Source organism: Babylonia areolata, chromosome 17, assembly GCF_041734735.1.
Source record: "Babylonia areolata isolate BAREFJ2019XMU chromosome 17, ASM4173473v1, whole genome shotgun sequence".
Lineage (NCBI taxonomy): Eukaryota > Metazoa > Mollusca > Gastropoda > Neogastropoda > Buccinidae > Babylonia > Babylonia areolata.
The window spans coordinates 22740722-22768191 of record NC_134892.1 but is presented as its reverse complement, the minus strand read 5'-3'; the positions used below and the strand labels follow the sequence as shown (position 1 = coordinate 22768191).

The 27470-nt window shown below is 41.0% G+C and overlaps 1 protein-coding gene across 14 annotated transcripts in view; it reads left to right on the top strand.

The window, feature by feature from the left end:
* LOC143291755 (uncharacterized) overlaps positions 1 to 25225 on the top strand; it is a 35622-nt gene extending 10397 nt beyond the window's left edge. For 13 of the 14 annotated variants that reach the window (XM_076601868.1, XM_076601865.1, XM_076601862.1 and 10 more), the window contains 9 exons: positions 1 to 190; positions 2447 to 2515; positions 5189 to 5306; positions 8060 to 8176; positions 9794 to 10024; positions 11867 to 12301; positions 13072 to 13143; positions 22254 to 22466; positions 22928 to 25225. The exon at positions 1 to 190 is cut by the window's left edge and continues 17 nt beyond it. In XM_076601868.1, coding sequence (XP_076457983.1) covers positions 1 to 190; positions 2447 to 2515; positions 5189 to 5306; positions 8060 to 8176; positions 9794 to 10024; positions 11867 to 12301; positions 13072 to 13143; positions 22254 to 22466; positions 22928 to 23051 — 1569 coding nt within the window. In that variant the 3' untranslated portion in view covers positions 23052 to 25225. The remainder of the gene's footprint in view (positions 191 to 2446; positions 2516 to 5188; positions 5307 to 8059; positions 8177 to 9793; positions 10025 to 11866; positions 12302 to 13071; positions 13144 to 22253; positions 22467 to 22927) is intronic. The other variant, XM_076601870.1, reaches the window with a different exon arrangement.
* Positions 25226 to 27470: the final 2245 nt, after the last annotated feature.

Genomic DNA, 27470 nt, shown 5'->3' with positions numbered 1-27470 from the left:
GACTGCCTCGGCAACGTGAAGGAATGTGAGCCGGACGACAAATACAAAATCCTCAGTGATGACGGAACTGACCTGGTGTTCAGCATCCCCAACGTCACAGAAGACTACATGGGCACTTACCGTTGTCAGATGGAGCTGAAAGGGGGCGCTGGAAGACTGAACGCAGGAGTGTGCAATCTCACGATCACCGGTAATCAGTCTAGAAAAGTACTGGCGCTGCTGATACTGCTGCTGCTGCTGCTGATATATATATCAGCAGATTTCTCTGTGTGAAATTCGGGCTGCTCTCCCCAGGGAGAGCGCGTCGCTACACTACAGCGCCACCCCCCTTTTTTTTTTCTTTTTCTTTTTTTTTCCTGCGTGCAGTTTTATTTGTTTTTCCTATCGAAGTGGATTTTTCCACATAATTTTGCCAGGAACAACCTTCTTGTTGCCGTGTGTTGTTTTACGTGCGCTAAGTGCATGCTTGTGACACGGGAACTCGGTTTATCATCTCATCCGAATGACTAGCGTCCAGACCACCTCTCAAGGTCTAGTTGATGGGGGAGAAAATATCGGCGGCTGAGCCGTGATTCGAACCAGCGCGCTCCAGATTCTCTCGCTTCGTAGGCAGACACGTTACCTCTAGGCCATCATTCCACTCCATCACTGCTGCTGCTGCTGCTGCTGATGATGATGATGATGATACTGCTGCTGCTGCTGCTGCTGCTGCTGATGATGATGATGATGATACTGCTGCTGCTCTCCAGCCACCATCATTTCTCTTGCCTGTCTGTCCCCTCCATTTCAGTTTGTTTTTCAAGGAGGCGTCACTGCGATCGGGCAAATCCATAATCATACGCTGCACCACATCTGTTGTGCAGATTCCTGACAGCAGCATATCCTGACGAGCTTTGTCAGGCCTTGAGTTAAGCAAATGCTAGAACGCAGAGGGAGTGGGGGTGTGGGAAGGGGTGTGGAGGGGCTTTTCAAACCTTCGCTGAGAAGGGCTTCAGCCCTGACGAGCCACCGTAAGCTTATTCCCCTTGTCTGTTTATCTCCGTCCACAACCACCCTTCAGTTATTTCCCTTGTCTGTTTATCCTGTCCACAACCACCCTTCAGTTATTTCCCTTGTCTGTTTAACTCCTCCACTACCGTCCTTCGGTTATTTCCCTTGTCTATTTAACTCCTCCATTACCGTCCTTCGGTTATTCCCCTTGTCTGTTTATCTCCACCACAACAACCCTTCGGTTATTTCCCTTGTTTGTTTAACTCCATTACCGTCCTTCGGTTATTTCCCTTGTCTATTTAACTCCTCCACTACCGTCCTTCGGTTATTCCCCTTGTCTGTTTATCTCCACCACAACCACCCTTCGGTTATTTCCCTTGTCTGTTTAACTCCTCCGTTACCGTCCTTCGGTTATTTCCCTTGTCTGTTTATCCCGTCCACAAGCAACCTTCGGTTATTTCCCTTGTCTGTTTTACTCCTCCACAACCACCCTTCGGTTATTCCCCTTGTCTGTTCACCCCCTTCACAAACATTTACACTCTACAACCCTGGCTTTTTTTTTTTTTTTGCTTTTTTTTTTTTAATCTCTACCACAGAATATCTGACATTGCTCCACTTTAAAGCCTTGCACTTCTAATCGTAAAACGTACTTGTTTCAACAACAAAATACTGATCATTCTCCATCTCCAGAACTGTCTTTGGGTGTGTGCATCGATGTGTTTGTGTGCAGCGAGTTTGTATCTAGACATTTTATTACAGGGAGAGGTGAGTGAATCATGAGTGATGTGTTATATATATATATATATATAATGATTTTTTTTTATCGGGGACATGGCAGTACAAATCACCATGCATTCTTTTAAGTAATATTAGTCAGTTTTATTGTTGATTTCAAAGTAAATAGTTTAAAAAGTGTATAAAAAAGTAACATGTTTTTATTCACTTTCACCACCTGTCGCTATGGAAACGCATCCAAAATGGACGCCAAACAAATTCAAATGCTTAGATAGTGTGTTTAGCGATATCGTAGCTTGATATCGTCATTCCTGTGCCCTGTTCACAAGTGGTGTGTCTTTAAATACCCTTTGCGCATACAGAAGTACATAATAATAACAATTATTATTATTATTATTATTGTTGTTGTTGTTGTTGTTGTTGTTTCGTCGTCATTATTATCATCATTATTATGATTATGATTATTATTATTATTATTATTAATATTATTATTATCATCATCATCATCATCATCATCGTTGTTTTTGTTGTTGTTGTTGTATATATGTATATTTATTTAAAATCGATTAAAGAAAATAAATTTGGAAACAAAACACCACTACTACTAGTAATGATGATGATGATGATGATGATGATGATGATAATGATAATAACAATGATTATGATGGTGATGATTATTACTATTATAATTATTATCATTATTTTTTATCATTATACGAAGGTACCGTCCCTACCACCAACACATCCCCATCAACAACTGTGGGGCCTTCTCAGTCAGGAACGGACAAAGGTATGCACTGTCAATTTTTTCCTTCTTCAGTTCTGTGAAAGAGTAGATGTGGGCGAAATGTATGACAGTGATTGAATGAAAGTCACTTTTTGTGTTGAACGTGTTGATAGTTGTCAAAGTGATGCCACTGTTTGTGCTGAGAGTGTGGAGTGATGGTCTAGAGGTAACGCGTCCGCCTAGGAAGCGAGAGAATCTGAGCGCGCTGGTTCGAATCACGGCTCAGCCGCCGATATCTTCTCCCCCTCCACTTCACCTTGAGTGGTGGTCTGGACGCTAGTCATTCGGATGAGACGAACAACCGAGGTCCCGTGTGCAGCATTCACTTAGCGCACGTAAAAGAACCCACGGCAACAAAAGGGTTGTTCCTCGCAAAATTATGTAGAAAAATCCACTTCGATAGGAAAAACAAATAAAACTACACGCAGAACAAGATTAAAAGAAAAAAAAAGGGTGGCGCTGTGGTGTAGCGACACGTTCTCCCTGGAGAGAGCAGCCCGAATTTCACACAGAGAAATCTGCTGTGATAAAAAGAAATACAAAATACAAATAATGTTTGTGAAAGTGTAGTCACTTTTTTGTGTTGAGTATTTTAATGTTTGTGAAAATGTAGTCACTTTTTTGTGTTGAATACGCTAATGTTTATGAAAGAGAAGTCACTTTTTTGTGTTGAGGATGTTAGTGATTGTGAGTTTCAGTTTCAGTTTCAGTAGCTCAAGGAGGCGTCACTGCGTTCGGACAAATCCATATACGCTACACCACATCTGCCAAGCAGATGCCTGACCAGCAGCGTAACCCAACGCGCTTAGTCAGGCCTTGAGAAAAAAAAAAAACGGTGAATGAATAATAGATAAGCTTACATAAATAAATTAATTAATTGATAATAATTATGATATAAAAAAGGTAGTAGTAATGATAATAATAATAATAATAATAAATAAATAAATAAATAAGACAACAATGATGATAAATAAGCAAATAAATGGAAAACATGAAGACACACATTCATACATTCACCCACACATGCATAACAGATATGCACCAAACATGCAGTTTCACAGATATAAAAGCACAGTCAAATACATATAAACGTACATGAGCTCCAACACACACACACACCACACACATTACCCTGCACCTCCTCTACCCCCCTCCTCCACACACTCATTTCTAGTCTATGTATCGCAGCTTCCACGGCACACACACACACACACACACACACACACACACACACACACACACACACACACACACAGATGAACACTTACTTGTATATATATATATATATATATATATATATATATATATATATATATATATATATATCCCAATATCCTGTTGCTCCCACAGTGTAGCCATGCATACACTCACATACCTCATCCTCTACCCCACCTCCTCTCTGCACCCCCACCTCCCCCTCACACACACACACACACACACACACACACACACACACACACGCACACACACGCACATGCACAGGACTCTCCTGACACTTGTGTACACTTACACTCTCGCACATGCACAAACGCACTCAAAAACACAGACCCACACATACACACAAACACACACATACACACACGCACAGAGGCTGCCACTGATTGGCCGCGAGAGGGATGGGAAAAGAACTCTGATGCCAATCGTGATTGTGAAAGTGAAGTAACTATTTTTTGTGTTGAGTATGTGATTGTGATTGCACAACTTAATTTCCATGTGGATTAATAAAGTGTTTTTGATTGATTGAATGATTGTGAAAGTGTAGTCACTTTTTTGTGTTGATTATTTAACGTGTGCGAAAGTGAAGTAATGTTTGTGTTAACTATGTTAATGTTTGTGAAAGTGAAGTCATATTTGTGTTGAGTATGTTGATATTTGTGAAAGTGAAGACAATTTTTGGGTTGAGTATGTTAATGTTTGTGAAAGTTATGTCACTTTTTATGGTATGTTAATGTTTGTGAAAGTGAAGTCATTTTATGTGCTGAGTATGTTAACGTTTGTGGAAACGATGTCACTTTTTGTGGTATGTTAACTTTTGTAAAAGTGAAGTCATTTTTTGTTGTTGTTGAACATGTTAATGTTTGTGAAAGTGAAGTCACTATTTTGTGTTGAGTATGTAAATGTTTGTGGAAGTGAGGAAACATTTTTGTGTTGAGAATGTTAGTGTTTGTAGAAGACAGAGTGTTTTATGTGGAAAGGGAATGTGTGTGTGTGTGTGTGTGTGTGTGTGTGTGTGTTCAATGTTTATTGTAAAACGCTTTGAGCTACCACTCAGGGAGGAAAGCGCTCAACAAATACCCACGATTATTGTTATGATTATCAAACTGCCGCATCGAATGAGTTTCTTTCAAAACAACATAGTTCCGATTGTCTCGCAATGAACAATTAATGGACTTGTTTCAGGTCAAAAGGAAAGCCACACAATGTGTCATATTTTCAGTGCTTGGAGATACGAAGATACTTCGGTTCATAAAAGTTATATAGTCTTACATTTTCCAGCTAAGTGACGTGTTGCTGGTGACGTACAACACATCATCATGTGACGTCACCTGAACGCATTATGATAAACAGATCCGGAACTTCCAAGTGTCGTAAACAACAAAACGACAAGAATGATGATGTTAATTGACAAAAACATAGTATGAATAGGAATGATACGTATTTGTTTGATTCCCACAGATTCTGGCTCTGATGAAAAACGAGATGTTGGACCAAATGTCCCCGCTATCGCCGTCGTTGTCTGCGTCTGTGTCGTCATAGTGGGAGCCATAGTGGGATGCCTTGTCTACCGCAGAAGGTGAATTTTACAAAGTTGTGTACACTGTACATGTACACCAAAGACCAATCCGGTTGGGGATTCACTGCGAAACAAAATGGAAAAACAGTTAGAGAAGAGAATGCTGCCTACAAAGTCATAACCTCCAGCCTAACGATGGAAGCTGAAGCTGTGACACATGCCCTCCAGTGGCTATTGTCCATCCATATGCCCGGAAACCAACATGCCATGATTCTAACCGACTCAATGAACCTCATACAGAAAACTGAAAACGGAATGGGAAGCCCAGAGTGGCATAAGGCAATGCGCAACTTTCAGATAAAAAAACCTCACATGGTCATACTGCCCGGGACATGCAGGAGTTAAGGGAAATGAGCGAGCTGACAGACTTGCTGGTAACGCAACACCAACGAGCGGCCTACATCTAGGAAAATCGGAAATCCTCAGAAAAGTCAAAGAATATCAAAAGGAACAGGTACAAGGCCATCACACCATCGATCGTCTCAAAGAAATAAAAGCAGAGAGAGGGAGCGGCCGTAAGTCTAGCATGAAAGGTAGAGCACGATGCTTTGCAAATCAAACAAATATCGGCATCATTTCCAAACCAACATTGCGCAAATTTCTTCAAAACGGAACAGAGTCTCTGTGGGCTTTTCCAAATACAATAGACTGAGCAACACACTAGACGCCACATTCTTGGCATCAGAGATCTTTTCCCATCCCTCTTGCGGCCAATCAGTGGCAGCCTCTGTGCGTGTGTGTATGTGTGTGTTTGTGTGTATGTGTGGGTCTGTGTTTTTGAGTGCGTTTGTGCATGCGTGAGAGTGTAAGTGTACACAAGTGTCAGGAGAGTTCTGTGCATGTGTGTGTGTGTGTGTTGTGTGTGTGTGTGTGAGGGGGAGGTGGGGGTGCAGGGAGGAGGTGAGGTAGAGGATGAGGTATGTGAGTGTATGCATGCCTACACTATATATATATATATATATGTGGGGGGGGGGGGGTTGGGGGGGGGGTTTGGGGGGGGGGAGATATGGGCGTGTGTGTGTGTGCTTGTACAAGTAAGCGTTCATCTGTATTTGTGAGTGTCTGTGTGTGTGCGTGTTTGTGTGTGTGTGTGTGTGTGTGTGTGTGCCGTGGAAGCTGCGATACATAGACTAGAAATGAGTGTGTGGAGGAGGGGGTAGAGGAGGTGCAGGGAAATTTGTGGTGTGTGTGTGTGTGTGTGTGTGTGTGTGTGTGTGTGTGTGTTGGAGCTCATGTACGTTTATATGTATTTGACTGTGCTTCATATCTGTGAAACTGCGTTTTTGGGGTATATCTGTTATGCATGTGTGGGTGTATGTGTGAATGTGTGTCTTCATGTTTTATATTTATTTGCTTATTTATCATCATTGTTGTCTTATTTATTTAATTATTTATTTATTATTATTATTATTTTATCATTATTTTCATTACTACTACTTTTTTTATATCATAATTATTATTTATTTATTTATGTCTGTACGCTTATCTATCTATCTATCTATATATTTTTTTTCTCTCAAGGCCTGACTAAGCGCGTTGGGTTACGCTGCTGGTCAGGCATCTGCTTGGCAGATGTGGTGTAGCGTATATGGATTTGTCCGAACGCAGTGACGCCTCCTTGAGCTACTGAAACTGAAACTGTACGGTGGGAAAAAGTGGTCCCACAAGAAAACCCACACGGCAACAGACAGTGGCAGCACCATGGCCCACCATCACACGCACCACAGACACAACCTGTGACTCTGTGGTTGTCGTCATGTGTACACTTCTCTTTCACGTACACGCACGCATACACTCACACGTACACGCCCACATACATGAATGCATAAGACGTGCATAAGTGGTCAGGTGTGCTTTTTCGGTGTGTGCTTTGATCTTTTGCCATTGCTGACATGAACAGAGATGATTAAGGCTTCTTGAACAATCTGGTCAGAAATGTAGTAGAAATAGGAGTATTATAATCTCCTATTTCAAGGTTATTTTCTTATCTTGCAATTGAATTACTACAGTTAAAAGTTAACACTGCGATCCAAATCATATTTTTATGCTCACCGTAAAAAATCCAATTTATGAAGGTCTGTTGAAACGTTGTGCTGGTTTATGGTATGCAGTCTTAGCCACATAGAATCCGCTGTTAACTAAGATTCAAACAGTTCATAATTTTATGTATACGTACGTATCTGTACCGTATCGTATCGTATTCCTCTCATTTCCATGACTTGACTGCTCAGATACTTCAAAACAAAAGTAGTTGGGCCTTACGTATGTACAACGATTCCCACATTGACAGACTTTTCAGGCAAAATGTCTGATCGGGATATCCCGTTGACTGAAATTTTCAGTATGTTCACTCTAGTTAATTTAATACCCTTTTTTGAATATGCGTATTCAGTAAAGACACAGATTGTGCAGTTAGAATCAGAATCAGAATCAATTTTAATATCAATTAAACCTTAAAACGGTTTATAAGACGCGCATGCAAAGTTGCATGAAACCACGCACACACAAAAAGCAAAACAAAATAATAGATAAATATTGAACAAGAGATTGAATCACTCCTGCACACTATGGCGTTTTTGGCAGCAGTTAGTGTCATTGTGCCTGGCCTGCTCAGGGTTTCCTTCTTTACTTTTAACTGGGGACAAGAAACACAATGTCATACCGCTCCAAAGGAAATGATTGACAAACGTGGCTTCCTCTGTTATATTATTGGCATTACCATCATTATCCGTGTCTTGTTCTTTTTATTTCAGACGTATTTGTCAGCGTGGTCAATCCCCAGAGATGCGGATGGAAGAAAGTGGAACAGTGGTAGTGGAGCTAGAAGCACGGGAACAACGGGGTGAACATGAAGCAGGAGGTGAACACGGGTAAGTGATAGTGAACACACAGACACGTGGGTGTGAACCGTGATACAGTTGTGTCAGAAACACATGTAAGCTAAATGTTATGATTCAGCTGTGTCAACATTTCCCCTACATTATGTCATGTGCAGAATGTGTGACGTCCCTCCGCTTACATCATTTTGTCCTCCTCACCAGACAACCTACTCACGGCTCGACCAGTGTCGCGTCGCGGTACGCTATTGGCTGAGCTGGAATCTGTGTGTCTGCTCCAAAGTATTTAATTAATATATCTTTTGTCAGATCACTAAACTACAAGTATTATATACTAGCAGAATCGTCGCGATTCCATCTTTAAGTCTATTCCATTTGTGTCTGCGTACGTTAAACTGATTTGACGCAGTTTGTAATTTTCAGCAACGAGCTCGTTAAAACTGACCCTGTTCAGGTGACTTAAATTAAGATCATAAATTCATCTTAAGTAACCAACACTTCATTTTATACTCGTTAGAAAGTAGGCGTTGAGCTCTTTCTTTTGCAACTTATCCGACGTAAATCGGTTCAGGAATCATTTAGAAATCTGTCACTGAACACCTTGTCAGAAACACAGTTTGTTGTCAGATTTGGCCAGATTGGTGTCAATCTGTTCGCAGCGCACGTGACTGTCTTTGTAGTCCGCTTAACCTGCATAAAATGGCACAGTGAGTGATGAGTGGTCATTCCATACCTGGTCAGTCATCTGACCAGAGCTGCTCTCTCTCTCTCTCTCTCTCTCTCTCTCTTGCTGTGTCACGAGCAGTGTGTTGGTCGTGTGTGTCCCCACAACGGCCGACATCTCGCTACGTATCGCTGCGCTGCCTTCTCCATTACTTCTTCTCTTCTTTGGCTCTTCTTAGGTCTTCTCTTTTATGTCTTCTCTTTTAACATAACTATTGTAAATAAAACAATAGAAAAACCCATTTGTGACTGGCCTCTATATGTTCCTGGCCTGTGCGTGGGATCTTGTCTATCCTTTCATTCAATCAATCAATTTTGTTTAGTTCTTTTGTACCGTCCGTACCCTTGAAGAACCACTCGGTACACGGCTACAAAAGTGGCGTCGCCGACAGGATATTGATCCTTGAAAATATCCTTATGACAGGATAAAGATCCATAACAGAATAGATCCAAATCCTTCCCTTTAATGTTACAATTCTTTTATCAAAATTAAATCCATCCCTAAACCACAGCCCTTTACCACCAAGTGTACCTTGTTACAACTTGGCGCTGTGAGCAAGGATGTGCTAATTCTATATCTCTAAATATAAATTATAGGCCCCTCACCAAGCTTTACTCTATCACATATGCAATATGGCTTATTTGGTGTTGCTCAGTTTGGTTTTATTCTTCTTGCCTTTTCGTTGGCTCCTCTTCGGTTCGCCCTCCCCCACCACACCCCCCACCACTGCCCCCCCCCCCGCCCCCCAAACCCCTCTCCAATCCCCCTCCCCTCCCTTCTCATTTTCCCTGACCCTGTTCTCTTTCAAATATTTACCAACGAAACTACATCAATAGGAATATAGAGTTGCACCAACTGCTGCTGTGAGGCAGGGATATTTGTGACAGAAGAAATCCACTCAAATACATTTTTTTTTCTGTCGAAAGACCTCATCACGAGCCCTCTACATCTGCTGCACAAACCTCAGGACTCCCAGATGGGTTGGGAAGAGGTCCGGGCACTGCAATTAGCATCCTGACTGGAGATTCAGCTCCACAGGGGGGACAACTCTCTCATCCAAGCGATAAAGAAGAAGAGCCAGCTGCAGCAGTATCGGAGACTAGAGAGAGTGAGGGAGATCGACTGATGGAGCCATCAGCTGACACAACTCGTCCGAGGTGAGCAACTGTGATCATGTGCCCTTTTCTTCTGCAAATGTTGTTCCTGGTTTGTTTGCTTCACATTACTCTCTTTTACTCTCTCTGTCTCTGCCTCTCTGTCACTATGTCTCTGTCTCTGTGTCTCTGTCTCTTTCTCTCTGTCTTTGTGTCTCTATGTCTGTCTCTCTGTCTCTCTGTTTCTCCCTCAACCCCCCCCCTCCCTCTCTCTCTCTTTCTCTGTATGTGTGGGGGTGGGTGGGGGTCGGTGGGGGGTGGAGAAGAATGTTAGCGGGGAATGTGTGGGATGTGTTAGTTGTGTGTGTGTGTGTGTGTGTGTGTGTGTGTGTGTGTGTGTGTGTGTGTCAGTGTGTGTGTGTGTGTGTGTGGTGTGTTATTGGTGTGTGTGTGTGTGTATGTGTGTGTCTCAGTGTGTGTGTGTGTGTGTGCGCGCGCGCGCGTGTGTGGTAAGCTCATCCCCAAGGGTCCCAGGAGCCTGGAACACCTAACAGAAGGTGATTTGCTCAGGTCAGGGGCAGGTAAGACCTTGACTAAACGACCCTCACCTTCAACAATGACCACAGTAAGGGCATGACCTTGACTTAACAACCCTTTCACTTGGATGGCAATGGGGGGAGTGGGGGGGAGGTATGACCTTGCTTCTCACTCAACCCCTTCACCACTCTCTGACTGATTTTATTGGAGAAGCCCTCCTCCTACACTGCGTTTCAACAAACACATTGTCCAGTCATGAACCGCAGAACCCAGAGACTCAGGGATAGGGTCTCCAAGTTCAACCGACGCTGAGTGGATTGCAAGGCATAAAGCCATAATGACCGGGCCAGATCCTATGCTTTGGCCCCACAAAGAGAAAGATCAGCAAGATCAACAATACTGGGAAAATTAACGTAAACATTCAAAGATAAAGATAAAATAGATCGAATCAAACGTAAGAACTGACGCCAATAATGTAAACGACAACAAGAAAGCCACATAGAAACAAGCATACAACAAACAACGTGCAAAGGCGGTAGTGAGACAGAGCAAAAACCTGGTGGACTGGTCAAGTCAACTACCAGCCAAGGGAATCACTCCTCAGTGCTTAATGTAGGGAACTGACGTTTGTAACTCTCTATTGTCTGGTTTGCCTGCGTCTTCCATTCAGTCCCTTCAGTGCATACAAAAGTGCTGACCGACTGGTCCTCAGAAAGAAAAGATCTGAGCACATCACTCCTCTTTTGCAACATCTCCATTGGCTCCCTGTCTCACACAAAATAAAGTATATAAATGTATTCACAAATCTGCCCCTTCCTATCTTTGTGGCTGCCTTCACCTCTACACTCCATTTCGCCCTCTACGATCGGCTTCGGATCCACTATGTTTACGCATACCCAGATTCAAACACTCCACTGTTGGACGCCGTTCTTTCTCTGTCTCTGGACCTTGCAATTGGAATGAACTTCCTCTCTCGCTTCGTCAGGTCTCCACACTCAGCTCTTTCAAGTCTGGCCTTAAAACCCACCTCTTCCCAAAATAGCCTCTCTCACCTGCCTCTTCCTTGTCTTCACTTTCTTCAGTTTTAGAGTTATGCATGCATGTGAATGACTGGTGTGAAAGCGCTTAGATTTGTCTCTGCACAAGATTCAGCGCTATATAAATATTATTATCATTATCATTATTATTATTATTGTAAGATAGCCTCCATACCCTGCCTCTTCCTTGTCTTTAGTTTCTTCAGTTTTAGAGTTATGCATGCGTGAGAATGACTGGTGCGAAAGCGCTTAGATTTGTCTATGCACAAGATTCAGCGCTATATAAGTACCATTATTATTATTATTATTTAGTAATTAACTGCGTTGACAGCCAAGACGGGATGGGGACAAACCGGGAGCTTCCCGACCCCACAGGCAGGACGGAAACAGCGGGAGCAAGTCCAGCCCAGAATAAAGCTGGAGAGAGCGTCAGCACTGCTAGCACAGGAGCAGGCTGGAGACAGACCGGAAGCACTGCTAGCACAGGAGCAGACAGGAGACAGACCGGAAGCACTCCTAGCACAGGAGCAGACAGGAGACAGACCGGAAGCACTCCTAGCACGGGAGCAGACAGGAGACAGACCGGAAGCACTCCTAGCACAGGAGCAGACAGGAGACAGACCGGAAGCACTCCTAGCACAGGAGCAGACTGGAGACAGGGCGGGGACAAACCCTCGCAGAAGGATGGTGGTGAAATGGAAGAAACCCAACCCCCAAGGCAGGAGAGAGGTGAAGGGGAAAAACCACCACCTCCACAGACAACCAGGTAAACTGAAGTGAACGCGCACAGACGTGTGTGTGAAGTTTGTTAAGTCATAAATATTTGCGAACACCATATATAGGTTTGTTCCAATGTGCCTTTTATTTCCCTGTGCTAGCTGAATCGGTAGCAAAAGCAGCACTGACTTGAAGTTGTGTATCTTGTGAAGGGAGAGAGTTACCACTCTTTGTTATTTGTTAATCATTTGTTCTCCTGGTTTTCATTTTATATTCTTTTCTTTTTTTTTTAAATGAAATTGATACTTATATAGCGCCTGTTGCCCCGTTACCCCGCTCCCCGCTAGTGGTTGTCATGGTATCAGGCTGATCAACAAATCCTCTTTTTCTCACATTGTGTGTCTGTATGTTACTCCTTCGTCAATATTTCTTTCTTTCTTTCTTTCTTTCTTTACTTATTTACTTATTTATGTACGCTTATCTATTATTTATTCACCTTTTTTTTCTCTCTCAAGGCCTGACTAAGCGCGTTGGGTTACGCTGCTGGTCAGGCATCTGCGCTGCTTGGCAGATGTGGTGTAGCGTATATGGATTTGTCCGAAGGCAGTGACGCCTCCTTGAGCTACTGATACGTCTTCTTCTTCCCGTCTTCAGCGTCTTTTCTTTCTGGTTCCTATCCGTTGTAACTGCTGTTATTGCGTTGCTGTTGCACGTGTTACTGCTGCTGTTGTTTTGTTTTTTGTTTTTTTTGTTTGTTTGTTGTTGTTTTTTTCATAATGATTGAAATCTACTCTGTGTTTCTTTGTTATCATCATCAAGGTTGACACCTTCTACAACCAAACCTGTCAAGGAAACGAGGATGCTTTTTGAAAACAATCCGGATTCAGAGAGGTACGTTTTGACAGAGGAATTACTTTGAATCAAAGGTTATCATGTTACTTAACCCTTGATATGCTAGCTCACACCAACACATTGAAATTTGACAGAATGGCGTGGATCTTTACCATTAAAGTGATATAAGAAAACTAGCATAAAATCTGTTGTAATTAAAGTAGATTTTGTCGAAAATTTTACAAGGAAATAGGTAGATTCCTCAGTTTACAGCATGCTGGGTCATGTCAGTATCAGTATCAGTAGCTCAAGGAGGCGTCACTGCGTTCGGTCAAATCCATATACGCTACACCACATCTGCCAAGCAGATGCCTGACCAGCAGCGTAACCCAACACGCTTAGTCAGGCCTTGAGAAAAAAAAAAAAGATAAATAAATAAACAAATAAATAAATAATAATAATAATGCTATTGATAATAATAATAATAATAATGATAATAATAAATTTTAAAATGAAAAAAATAAAAATAAAAATAAATAAATGAATAAAAAATAAGTTAATTAATTAATTAATTAATGAAATGAAAAAAGGAATAATGATAGATAAATAAATGATAAGAAGAAGAACAAGAAATTCAGAAAATTTTCATGTCAGAAAATTCTTATTGTATGTTCGATTTAAAAGGAGCTTTGCATAGGGTCACTCTGTGTCTATCTGTAGGTTAACCTGCTTATCCTCAAAAGCTAGACAAGCGCAAATTTTGCAGCCGGTGATCAAATCTGACATACTGACCAGTTGTTGATGCCGTCTACTTCTGAGATGGTAAACTGAGGCGAATTGCTTGAATAATGAATAACAGCTATTGTAGATTTCAGCTTGATTCTGCTGTTGATTGCTCAAGGAAGGTTTACTGCCACTACAGTGAAATCTCAAAAACGTGTATGGTTTAATAATTGCAGCATTGAATCTGGCTGTGGGAAAGGTTTTATTATATATATGTATGTATATCTATCTATTTACATATCCATGGTAACATGTAAACAACTTATCCCTTGAGGAAGGAACGTGATCATTCCGAAAATTTGGAATATTTGACAGATTGATGTGTTTGTTTTTCCTTTTTTTTTCTCTCTTTATATATATATATATATATATATATATATATATATATATATATATATATATATATATCGAGAGAGACAGAGAGAGAGAGAGAGAGAGAGAGAGAGGTCTGGATTCTGCATGCGACAAGCAAAAGAATACGTGAAAGTTGACACATGTACAAACATTGTACATGTAGTTAAAAAATGAACCAATGCATAACCAGTATGTAAAATGCGTGGAGGACAAATTTTTTAAAAAAGTGTACAAAGGAAAAGACCAGATATATTCCCCAAACGTAATTGAAATTATGGCCTGTCTTTAACTGGACATCAGAAAGATAATAAATATTTATACCAAAAAATCTATCCGCTGATATTGTTTAATAAAATGTATCATGTAGGCTACCAATGCGAAAAGATGAAGAATGATCACATTTTTTAAAAGGCCATTTGGTAGGTTTTCTCTTAAAAACATTCGACGTTCCATAACTTGAATAAGTCGATTTGTGTCAAAAGAGGTCGAGTCATCCATAACCTGGATAAGTCAAGTTTAGATAAGTCATTTTGTGTCTTAGTCCACCAGGGGAAAGACCTATCAGGAGATTCCATACAGACAGAGATTGTTGTTTCTCACTTGAAGACCTATCAGGAGATTACATACAGACAGACAGAGATGGTTGTTTCTCACTTGAAGACCTATCAGGAGATTACATACAGACAGACAGAGATTGTTGTTTCTCACTTGAAGACCTATCAGGAGATTACATACAGACAGAGATTGTTGTTTCTCACTTGAAGACCTATCAGGAGATTACATTCAGACAGACAGAGATTGTTGTTTCTCACTTGAAGACCTATCAGGAGATTACATACAGACAGAGATGGTTGTTTCTCACTTGAAGACCTATCAGGAGATTACATACAGATAGAGATGGTTGTTTCTCACTTGAAGACCTATCAGATTACATACAGATAGAGATGGTTGTTTCTCACTTGAAGACCTATCAGGAGATTACATACAGATAGAGATGGTTGTTTCTCACTTGAAGACCTGTCAGGAGATTACATACAGATAGAGATGGTTGTTTCTCACTTGAAGACCTATCAGGAGATTACATACAGACAGAGATTGTTGTTTCTCACTTGAAGACCTATCAGGAGATTCCATACAGACAGAGATGGTTGTTTCTCACTTGAAGACCTATCAGGAGATTACATACAGACAGAGATTGTTGTTTCTCACTTGAAGACCTATCAGGAGATTACATACAGACAGACAGAGATTGTTGTTTCTCACTTGAAGACCTATCAGGAGACTACATACAGACAGACATGGTTGTTTCTCACTTGAAGACCTATCAGGAGATTACATACAGACAGAGATGGTTGTTTCTCACTTGAAGACCTATCAGGAGATTACATACAGACAGACAGAGATTGTTGTTTCTCACTTGAAGACCTATCAGGAGATTACATACAGATAGAGATGGTTGTTTCTCACTTGAAGACCTATCAGGAGATTACATACAGATAGAGATGGTTGTTTCTCATTTGAAGACCTATCAGGAGATTACATACATACAGAGATTGTTGTTTCTCACTTGAAGACCTATCAGGAGATTACATACAGACAGAGATTGTTGTTTCTCACTTGAAGACCTATCAGGAGATTACATACAGACAGAGATTGTTGTTTCTCACTTGAAGACCTGTCAGGAGATTACATACAGATAGAGATGGTTGTTTCTCACTTGAAGACCTATCAGGAGATTACATACAGACAGACAGAGATTGTTGTTTCTCACTTGAAGACCTATCAGATTACATACAGACAGAGATTGTTGTTTCTCACTTGAAGACCTATCAGGAGATTACATACAGACAGACAGAGATGGTTGTTTCTCACTTGAAGACCTATCAGGAGATTACATACAGACAGAGATTGTTGTTTCTCACTTGAAGACCTATCAGGAGATTACATACAGACAGAGATTGTTGTTTCTCACTTGAAGACCTATCAGGAGATTACATACAGAGAGAGATGGTTGTTTCTCACTTGAAGACCTATCAGGAGATTACATACAGACAGACATGGTTGTTTCTCACTTGAAGACCTATCAGGAGATTACATACAGACAGAGATTGTTGTTTCTCACTTGAAGACCTATCAGGAGATTACATACAGACAGACAGAGATTGTTGTTTCTCACTTGAAGACCTATCAGGAGATTACATACAGACAGACAGAGATTGTTGTTTCTCACTTGAAGACCTATCAGGAGATTACATACAGACAGAGATTGTTGTTTCTCACTTGAAGACCTATCAGGAGATTACATTCAGACAGACAGAGATTGTTGTTTCTCACTTGAAGACCTATCAGGAGATTACATACAGACAGACATGGTTGTTTCTCACTTGAAGACCTATCAGGAGATTACATACAGATAGAGATGGTTGTTTCTCACTTGAAGACCTATCAGGAGATTACATACAGATAGAGATGGTTGTTTCTCACTTGAAGACCTATCAGGAGATTACATACAGATAGAGATGGTTGTTTCTCACTTGAAGACCTGTCAGGAGATTACATACAGATAGAGATGGTTGTTTCTCACTTGAAGACCTATCAGGAGATTACATACAGACAGAGATTGTTGTTTCTCACTTGAAGACCTATCAGGAGATTCCATACAGACAGAGATGGTTGTTTCTCACTTGAAGACCTATCAGGAGATTACATACAGACAGAGATTGTTGTTTCTCACTTGAAGACCTATCAGGAGATTACATACAGACAGACAGAGATTGTTGTTTCTCACTTGAAGACCTATCAGGAGACTACATACAGACAGACATGGTTGTTTCTCACTTGAAGACCTATCAGGAGATTACATACAGACAGAGATGGTTGTTTCTCACTTGAAGACCTATCAGGAGATTACATACAGACAGACAGAGATTGTTGTTTCTCACTTGAAGACCTATCAGGAGATTACATACAGATAGAGATGGTTGTTTCTCACTTGAAGACCTATCAGGAGATTACATACAGATAGAGATGGTTGTTTCTCATTTGAAGACCTATCAGGAGATTACATACATACAGAGATTGTTGTTTCTCACTTGAAGACCTATCAGGAGATTACATACAGACAGAGATTGTTGTTTCTCACTTGAAGACCTATCAGGAGATTACATACAGACAGAGATTGTTGTTTCTCACTTGAAGACCTGTCAGGAGATTACATACAGATAGAGATGGTTGTTTCTCACTTGAAGACCTATCAGGAGATTACATACAGACAGACAGAGATTGTTGTTTCTCACTTGAAGACCTATCAGATTACATACAGACAGAGATTGTTGTTTCTCACTTGAAGACCTATCAGGAGATTACATACAGACAGACAGAGATGGTTGTTTCTCACTTGAAGACCTATCAGGAGATTACATACAGACAGAGATTGTTGTTTCTCACTTGAAGACCTATCAGGAGATTACATACAGACAGAGATTGTTGTTTCTCACTTGAAGACCTATCAGGAGATTACATACAGAGAGAGATGGTTGTTTCTCACTTGAAGACCTATCAGGAGATTACATACAGACAGACATGGTTGTTTCTCACTTGAAGACCTATCAGGAGATTACATACAGACAGAGATTGTTGTTTCTCACTTGAAGACCTATCAGGAGATTACATACAGACAGACAGAGATTGTTGTTTCTCACTTGAAGACCTATCAGGAGATTACATACAGACAGACAGAGATTGTTGTTTCTCACTTGAAGACCTATCAGGAGATTACATACAGACAGAGATTGTTGTTTCTCACTTGAAGACCTATCAGGAGATTACATTCAGACAGACAGAGATTGTTGTTTCTCACTTGAAGACCTATCAGGAGATTACATACAGACAGACATGGTTGTTTCTCACTTGAAGACCTATCAGGAGATTACATACAGATAGAGATGGTTGTTTCTCACTTGAAGACCTATCAGGAGATTACATACAGATAGAGATGGTTGTTTCTCACTTGAAGACCTATCAGGAGATTACATACAGATAGAGATGGTTGTTTCTCACTTGAAGACCTGTCAGGAGATTACATACAGATAGAGATGGTTGTTTCTCACTTGAAGACCTATCAGGAGATTACATACAGACAGAGATTGTTGTTTCTCACTTGAAGACCTATCAGGAGATTCCATACAGACAGAGATGGTTGTTTCTCACTTGAAGACCTATCAGGAGATTACATACAGACAGAGATTGTTGTTTCTCACTTGAAGACCTATCAGGAGATTACATACAGACAGACAGAGATTGTTGTTTCTCACTTGAAGACCTATCAGGAGACTACATACAGACAGACATGGTTGTTTCTCACTTGAAGACCTATCAGGAGATTACATACAGACAGAGATGGTTGTTTCTCACTTGAAGACCTATCAGGAGATTACATACAGACAGACAGAGATTGTTGTTTCTCACTTGAAGACCTATCAGGAGATTACATACAGATAGAGATGGTTGTTTCTCACTTGAAGACCTATCAGGAGATTACATACAGATAGAGATGGTTGTTTCTCACTTGAAGACCTATCAGGAGATTACATACATACAGAGATTGTTGTTTCTCACTTGAAGACCTATCAGGAGATTACATACAGACAGAGATTGTTGTTTCTCACTTGAAGACCTATCAGGAGATTACATACAGACAGAGATTGTTGTTTCTCACTTGAAGACCTGTCAGGAGATTACATACAGATAGAGATGGTTGTTTCTCACTTGAAGACCTATCAGGAGATTACATACAGACAGACAGAGATTGTTGTTTCTCACTTGAAGACCTATCAGATTACATACAGACAGATATTGTTGTTTCTCACTTGAAGACCTATCAGGAGATTACATACAGACAGACAGAGATGGTTGTTTCTCACTTGAAGACCTATCAGGAGATTACATACAGACAGAGATTGTTGTTTCTCACTTGAAGACCTATCAGGAGATTACATACAGACAGAGATTGTTGTTTCTCACTTGAAGACCTATCAGGAGATTACATACAGAGAGAGATGGTTGTTTCTCACTTGAAGACCTATCAGGAGATTACATACAGACAGACATGGTTGTTTCTCACTTGAAGACCTATCAGGAGATTACATACAGACAGAGATTGTTGTTTCTCACTTGAAGACCTATCAGGAGATTACATACAGACAGAGATGGTTGTTTCTCACTTGAAGACCTATCAGGAGATTACATACAGACAGAGATTGTTGTTTCTCACTTGAAGACCTATCAGATTACATACAGACAGAGATTGTTGTTTCTCACTTGAAGACCTATCAGGAGATTACATACAGACAGACAGAGATGGTTGTTTCTCACTTGAAGACCTATCAGGAGATTACATACAGACAGAGATTGTTGTTTCTCACTTGAAGACCTATCAGGAGATTACATACAGACAGACATGGTTGTTTCTCACTTGAAGACCTATCAGGAGATTACATACAGACAGAGATGGTTGTTTCTCACTTGAAGACCTATCAGATTACATACAGACAGAGATGGTTGTTTCTCACTTTTGTTTCTTCTTCTTGTCTATTTTTGTGGCTCCTCTTTCCCTTTCCCTCCTTCCTTTTAATTTTCTCCGGCTCTGCTCGGTTTTGTTTTCAAATGGTGGTGTGTGTCCATCGAGATCGATGATGACCATCGTTGTCATCCAGCTGGGGGATGGGGGGAGGGTGGTGGTGGGGTGGGGGGGGAGGATGCTCATGAATCTATCTGTGAATGCGCAGATGGCTGAATAGTCCAATCTGCGCACGAAATGTTCGCTGACAGTTGGGGCAGACAAAGACAGAGATTGTTGTTTCTCACTTGAAGACCTATCAGGAGACTACATACAGACAGACATGGTTGTTTCTCACTTGAAGACCTATCAGGAGATTACATACAGATAGAGATGGTTGTTTCTCACTTGAAGACCTATCAGGAGATTACATACAGATAGAGATGGTTGTTTCTCACTTGAAGACCTGTCAGGAGATTACATACAGATAGAGATGGTTGTTTCTCACTTGAAGACCTATCAGGAGATTACATACAGACAGAGATTGTTGTTTCTCACTTGAAGACCTATCAGGAGATTCCATACAGACAGAGATGGTTGTTTCTCACTTGAAGACCTATCAGGAGATTACATACAGACAGAGATTGTTGTTTCTCACTTGAAGACCTATCAGGAGATTACATACAGACAGACAGAGATTGTTGTTTCTCACTTGAAGACCTATCAGGAGACTACATACAGACAGACATGGTTGTTTCTCACTTGAAGACCTATCAGGAGATTACATACAGACAGAGATGGTTGTTTCTCACTTGAAGACCTATCAGGAGATTACATACAGACAGACAGAGATTGTTGTTTCTCACTTGAAGACCTATCAGGAGATTACATACAGATAGAGATGGTTGTTTCTCACTTGAAGACCTATCAGGAGATTACATACAGATAGAGATGGTTGTTTCTCACTTGAAGACCTATCAGGAGATTACATACATACAGAGATTGTTGTTTCTCACTTGAAGACCTATCAGGAGATTACATACAGACAGAGATTGTTGTTTCTCACTTGAAGACCTATCAGGAGATTACATACAGACAGAGATTGTTGTTTCTCACTTGAAGACCTGTCAGGAGATTACATACAGATAGAGATGGTTGTTTCTCACTTGAAGACCTATCAGGAGATTACATACAGACAGACAGAGATTGTTGTTTCTCACTTGAAGACCTATCAGATTACATACAGACAGAGATTGTTGTTTCTCACTTGAAGACCTATCAGGAGATTACATACAGACAGACAGAGATGGTTGTTTCTCACTTGAAGACCTATCAGGAGATTACATACAGACAGAGATTGTTGTTTCTCACTTGAAGACCTATCAGGAGATTACATACAGACAGAGATTGTTGTTTCTCACTTGAAGACCTATCAGGAGATTACATACAGAGAGAGATGGTTGTTTCTCACTTGAAGACCTATCAGGAGATTACATACAGACAGACATGGTTGTTTCTCACTTGAAGACCTATCAGGAGATTACATACAGACAGACATGGTTGTTTCTCACTTGAAGACCTATCAGGAGATTACATACAGACAGAGATGGTTGTTTCTCACTTGAAGACCTATCAGGAGATTACATACAGACAGAGATGGTTGTTTCTCACTTGAAGACCTATCAGGAGATTCCATACAGACAGAGATGGTTGTTTCTCACTTGAAGACCTATCAGGAGATTACATACAGACAGAGATTGTTGTTTCTCACTTGAAGACCTATCAGGAGATTACATACAGACAGAGATTGTTGTTTCTCACTTGAAGACCTATCAGGAGATTACATACAGACAGACATGGTTGTTTCTCACTTGAAGACCTATCAGGAGATTACATACAGACAGACATGGTTGTTTCTCACTTGAAGACCTATCAGGAGATTACAGACAGACAGAGATGGTTGTTTCTCACTTTTGTTTCTTCTTCTTGTCTTTTTTTGTGGCTCCTCTTTCCCTTTCCCTCCTTCCTTTTAATTTTCTCCGGCTCTGCTCGGTTTTGTTTTCAAATGGTGGTGTGTGTCCATCGAGATCGATGATGACCATCGTTGTCATCCAGCTGGGGGATGGGGGGAGGGTGGTGGTGGGGTGGGGGGGGAGGATGCTCATGAATCTATCTGTGAATGCGCAGATGGCTGAATAGTCCAATCTGCGCACGAAATGTTCGCTGACAGTTGGGGCAGACAAAGACAGGCATACCATTGTCAGGGAGCTTGTTTGCTCGTGACTTTCTGGCCTGCCTCTTCTGAACAGCTGCAGCAGTCCTGTTGGCCTCGCACAACTTGGCGCCTTTGTTTTCAAATACTGACCAACCAAACTACAGAAGTAGAAGTGCTGAACTGCACCAAACTGTTTCAAGCCAGGAATAGAATGATGTGACTGTAATCAATCCACTCAAATACTTTTTGTTCCATCAACAGATCTCGTGGCCAGCCCTTTCCATCTACTTCGCGAACGCCAGGAGTCCAGAACCTGATGGGAAGACATCCCCCGGGCAGCATCCCGGAGAAACCCTCGCCTTCAGGCAATGAAGGAAAACAGGCAGATGAGGAACCCAAGTCAGGAGAGAGTGGAGAAGGTCCCTCGCCTGCTGACAGCAAACTGTCAGAGCAGCCAGACATCAGTGTATCAAGGTGAGGGATTGTGGACATTTTTCATGAAGCAGTGTCCCTTTCATCTGGAAAAAGAACTTCCCTGCCTTATTGCCTCACGTAGTGTGCATGTGAGTGTGTGTGTGTGTGTGTGTGTGTGTGTGTGTGTGTGTGTGTGTGTGTGTGTGTGTGTGTGTGTGTGTGTGTGTGTGATTTCTTACATGTGCGACAGTTGAAAGACATGCAGATCAAATCTGCTTTAGAGTTTCGGAGTTGCAATAAGGCATATAGTTGCAAAACAAAGATAGGAATAATAATAATAATAATAATAATAATAATAATAATAATAATAATAATAATAATAATATTAACGTCTTATAAAATTTAAAAAAACAAAACAAAAAAAACAACCTAAAACGACTAATCTAAAACCAATGGTTGGCTGATAACAGTAGAATTAAATTTGGCAATACCTTTGCTAATGGCGCCACCTTTTTCTTCAGGAACACGGAGGAAGAACCTGAGGAGACACCTGAGGAGGAGGAGGAGAAAGAACCTTTGCTTCCCCAAGGACCCACCGGTGGTGATGAAGATGAAAACGCCGAAGACAAAGACCATAATGTGTAGAGATGAGTCTGATCCCAGATCCTATGGCCGGACAGTCTTTCACCACAACTGGGCCACACTTTTACTTCTTTCAACCCGTGTCGTTTTATTTTTGGGGAAAAGGCCTCGACAAAAGCAACCCTAAACAAAAAAAGCAACTCTCAACAAAAGCAACCCTCAACAAAAGCAACCCACAGAAGCAACCCTCAACAAAAGCAACCCCCAACAAAAGCAACCCTCAACAAAAGCAACCCACAGAAGCAACCCTCAACAAAAGCAACCCACAGAAGCAACCCTCAACAAAAGCAACCCTCAACAAAAGCAACCAACAGAAGCAACCCTCAACAAAAGCAACCCTCAACAAAAGCAACCCCCAACAGAAGCAACCCCCAACAAAAGCAACCCTCAACAAAAGCAACCCACAGAAGCAACCCTCAACAAAAGCAACCCCCAACAGAAGCAACCCTCAACAAAAGCAACCCCCAACAGAAGCAACCCTCAACAAAAGCAACCCCCAACAGAAGCAACCCTCAACAAAAGCAACCCCCAACAAAAGCAACCCTCAACAAAAGCAACCCTCAACAAAAGCAACCCCCAACAGAAGCAACCCTCAACAAAAGCAACCCCCAACAGAAGCAATCAACAAAAGCAGCCCTCAGCAGAAACAGTCCTCAACAAGAGCTATCATCAACTAATGCAATCCTCAACAAAATCAACGCCCAACCGACGTTTGACTGAAAGGGGAGTAGGACAGGGGGAAGTTTCTGTATATCCAAATATGCAGATCTTGCTGTTTGGGGAAATATGGCGTCACCAGCTTTGTCCTGCATCACTTACATCCAGTGTCTTCCAGCGGTCAGAGACATCCACAATACGTCTTCTGGCACCATCTGGCAAGTGGCTTACTGTGAACAACGACATCTTCATCATCAACAACAACAAACTAACGAACGAACAAACAAATAAACAAACAAAATAGGTATGGAGGAAACACACTTCATCATACGTATAAAATCATAGAAGCTTTTTTTTTTTTCAAACTCATGTGTATTTTAGTTTTCTGCTTGTGAACTGCTTAATGTGTGTGCTGTATTGTAAAGTAATCACTCTATAAAAACCACTCAATGTGGCCCTGCTATTGATGTGAGGAGAGAGTGAGTGAGTGCATCATTAGTCGATCCTATATCCCCCCTGCATAACTCCTCTCTCTCTTGGAATCGAACCAACAACACTCTAGAATACAGTTTTTTTACATATATATTAGAGAGTTTTTTTCTGTCCGTTTTTTACTTACGAAAAAAATCTAGAAGATAAAAAATATATACTTCCCCAGGCAGCAGTTTTCAGCAGCGAAGTTATCTCCCTTGTCTTGCAACAGAATGATTGACGCATGTTGTCCAGCATCAATCCAGAATCTTCACATGTCAAAGCAATCATTGTAATCCTAACTCACATCAAAACCATAACCTCTAATCAAACCCCGAGCACACGTTTTTCTTTTTGTTTGTGCGGGACCAAGAATGCCAAGAATGTCACTGTCGGACTCTGCCACCTCGCGTGGCTGAAAACGATTGAGTAAATATATCTGTGTGGACAGTGTTGGATGGGTCTGATAAGATTGAGTGAATATATCTGTGTGGATAGTGTTGGATGGGTCTGATAAGATTGATTGAATATATCTGTGGGGACAGTGTTGGATGGGTCTGATAAGATTGACAGAATATATCTGGGTTAACAGTGTTGGATGAGTCTGACAAACTATCTTTTTAAAAGGGATATCTTCATCAATTGAGAAGACAATGTTGTGTGATTCTGATATTCTGGCATCTCTTCAACAAACATGTAATGTGTCACTAAGTTCCAGCTATATCATATACGAGAGAAACAGTAGTATCTGTCAGAATCTGTCAGGCATTGGAATTCCGATCCAGTGTTCAACCAACGGATCTTTTATCTTTAAGAGAGAGAGAGAGAGAGTGCATCATTTGATTTGGTGAGAACAATTGTAATTATGGCAGTATGGGGTCTAAACTATTATCTGATAACGATGTAAATTGATAAACAATTGTTATCATGACAGTTTGTCGGCGAAACAACTTTTAAATTTTTTTGATAATGATATTTGTAGATAGATAATGATAGTCATGCCGATGTGTCTTATTTAGAAACAATAAGAAATAAAATGTGATCTTTGACCTGTTTCAGATACCGTCTTCATTGTCATCATCGTCATGGTTATCGTCATCATCAACTTAATTTTAAAAAAAGGCAAAGATGTATAAGATCGACAGGTAATGATGACTATTGCGATATTGATGATAGTGGTTGTTACTGTTGGTGATGCGTAAGAAACGTAAAACTGCAGGGTGTTTATCGTATCAGGTATTGTGGTTGTGAGAAATTTCACTGCCAGTAACGAACGCCCAAACCATGATCAGCATGTTTACCGAAACAGCATCGTGACACTCTGTTCAGCTTCTTGCTACGTGTTCAGCATTTGCCCAGTGTTTGCTTCAGTTGTGGATCAAGGCACAGAGCCGGCATTGAATGATAGGAGAACTAGGTCACAAGCAAAAGATATCCAGAGAGTCGTTTCCTGACTAGGAAACACTCTGGTTTCAAAGAACTTTTGCATCTGGACCTTTATTTATTTAGTTATCTGGTAAAGAAACTGTGATATCCGAATCAGTCCACTCTACACACCAGTATCCCCTTACCGTCATGTGCCTGTCTTCCTGTCCAATGACATGCCTGTTAGTTTCGTGGGATTTTTTTTATTTTATTTTTATTTATTTATTTTTAATACCATTTCTGAGTGAGAACAAATTTCTATTAATAGGTTCATTATGCAAACGTCACGCGAAGAAAAGAGGCTAGTTATGACACAACTTCTCTCAGCGCATATACTATTTAACAAACAATTTCTTAGCATCGTGTCAAACTGCGTATGAAACAGAGAAATAAAGGAAATGTCCTTAAAATACGGAACTTTTTTTTTCTTTTTTTTTTCACACCTGCGCTGCAATCCTGAACCCAAAAATTTAATGAGGTTGGAAATTACCGGCCTTTGTTTATCAGAAACACGATTCATTCCCCTGAAAACCGATGCCTGCATTGTTGGCTAAAACGCACGAAATTTTCGTTTGCATATACAGACAATAGAATGGGGAAAATTGCCCATTAGTTTGCTGCAATGCACGAAACAGGTGTTTGTCGTAACAGAAATGCTCGCAACATAAAAAATATCGACCAGAAACCTGGCTTAATTCTGCACTGACGAAACACAGCTGCTGACACGCAAGCTGTAGCTAAAAATAGCATTGCGACACGGCGTAGGAAGCGATGGTCGCCTTGCGTGAATGATACCCCCCCAAACAATGACCACCCAGTCAATTTATGTGGAATACTTTTCCCTCTCTCTCTCTCTCTCTCTCTCTCTCTGTCTGTCTCTCCGTCTATATATATGTCCCAGTGCTTCTCTTTGTTTCTCTCTGTCTCCCTCTCTCTTTGCCTGTCTCTCTTTGACTCTGTCTGTCTGTCTGTCTCTCTGTCTAGTCTCTCTCTCTTTATCTCTATATCTATCTCTCTGTCTGTCTGTCTGTCTGTCTGTCTCTCTCTCTCTCTCTCTCTCTCTCTCTCCGGTCTCTCTCTATCTATCTATCTATCTATCTATCTATCTCTCTCTCTCACTAACTGTCTGTTTGTCTCTTTCTCTGTCTTCTTCTATAGAATGCTATTAGATTTAGATAATAGAGGCCAGAGAAATTGGGTGTCTAATGTGAGAATGAAACTTTGTGAGTATGATTTTCGTTTTGTATGGTTGAACCAAGGAAGAGGAAGGTGGCAGAATGGTTAAGACGCTCAGCTGCCAATACAGAGAGTCCGTGAGGGTGTGGGTTCGAATCCCGCTCTCGCCCTTTCTCCTAAGTTTGACTGGAAAATCAAACTGAGCGTCTAGTCTTTCGGATGAGACGATAAACCGAGGTCCCGTGTGCAGCACGCACTTGGCGCACTGAAAAAGAACCCATGGCAACGAGAGTGTTGTCCTCTGGCGAAATTACGTAAAATGAAATCCACTTTCATAGGTACACAAATATGTAAGCATGCACTCAAGGCCTGACTAAGCGCGTTGGGTTATGCTGCTGGTCAGGCATCTGCTCAACAGATGTGGTGTAGCGTGTATGGATTTGTCCGAACGCAGTGACGCCTCCTTGAGAAAGTGAAACTGAAACTGAAACTGAACCAAGGTGTCGGAGGTACCAGCGAATTTATGCATGTATTTTGTAGAACATTAATTGATTGTCGATGGCAAAATTGGAGTTCTCATATTCAGAATAGCAACAGATTTGATTTGTATCGAATGTTTTGTCATATACTTTATAATATGCCAGTTTATTTGTCAGACTTGATAGACATCTGAAATATACTTTGGAGAAGAAT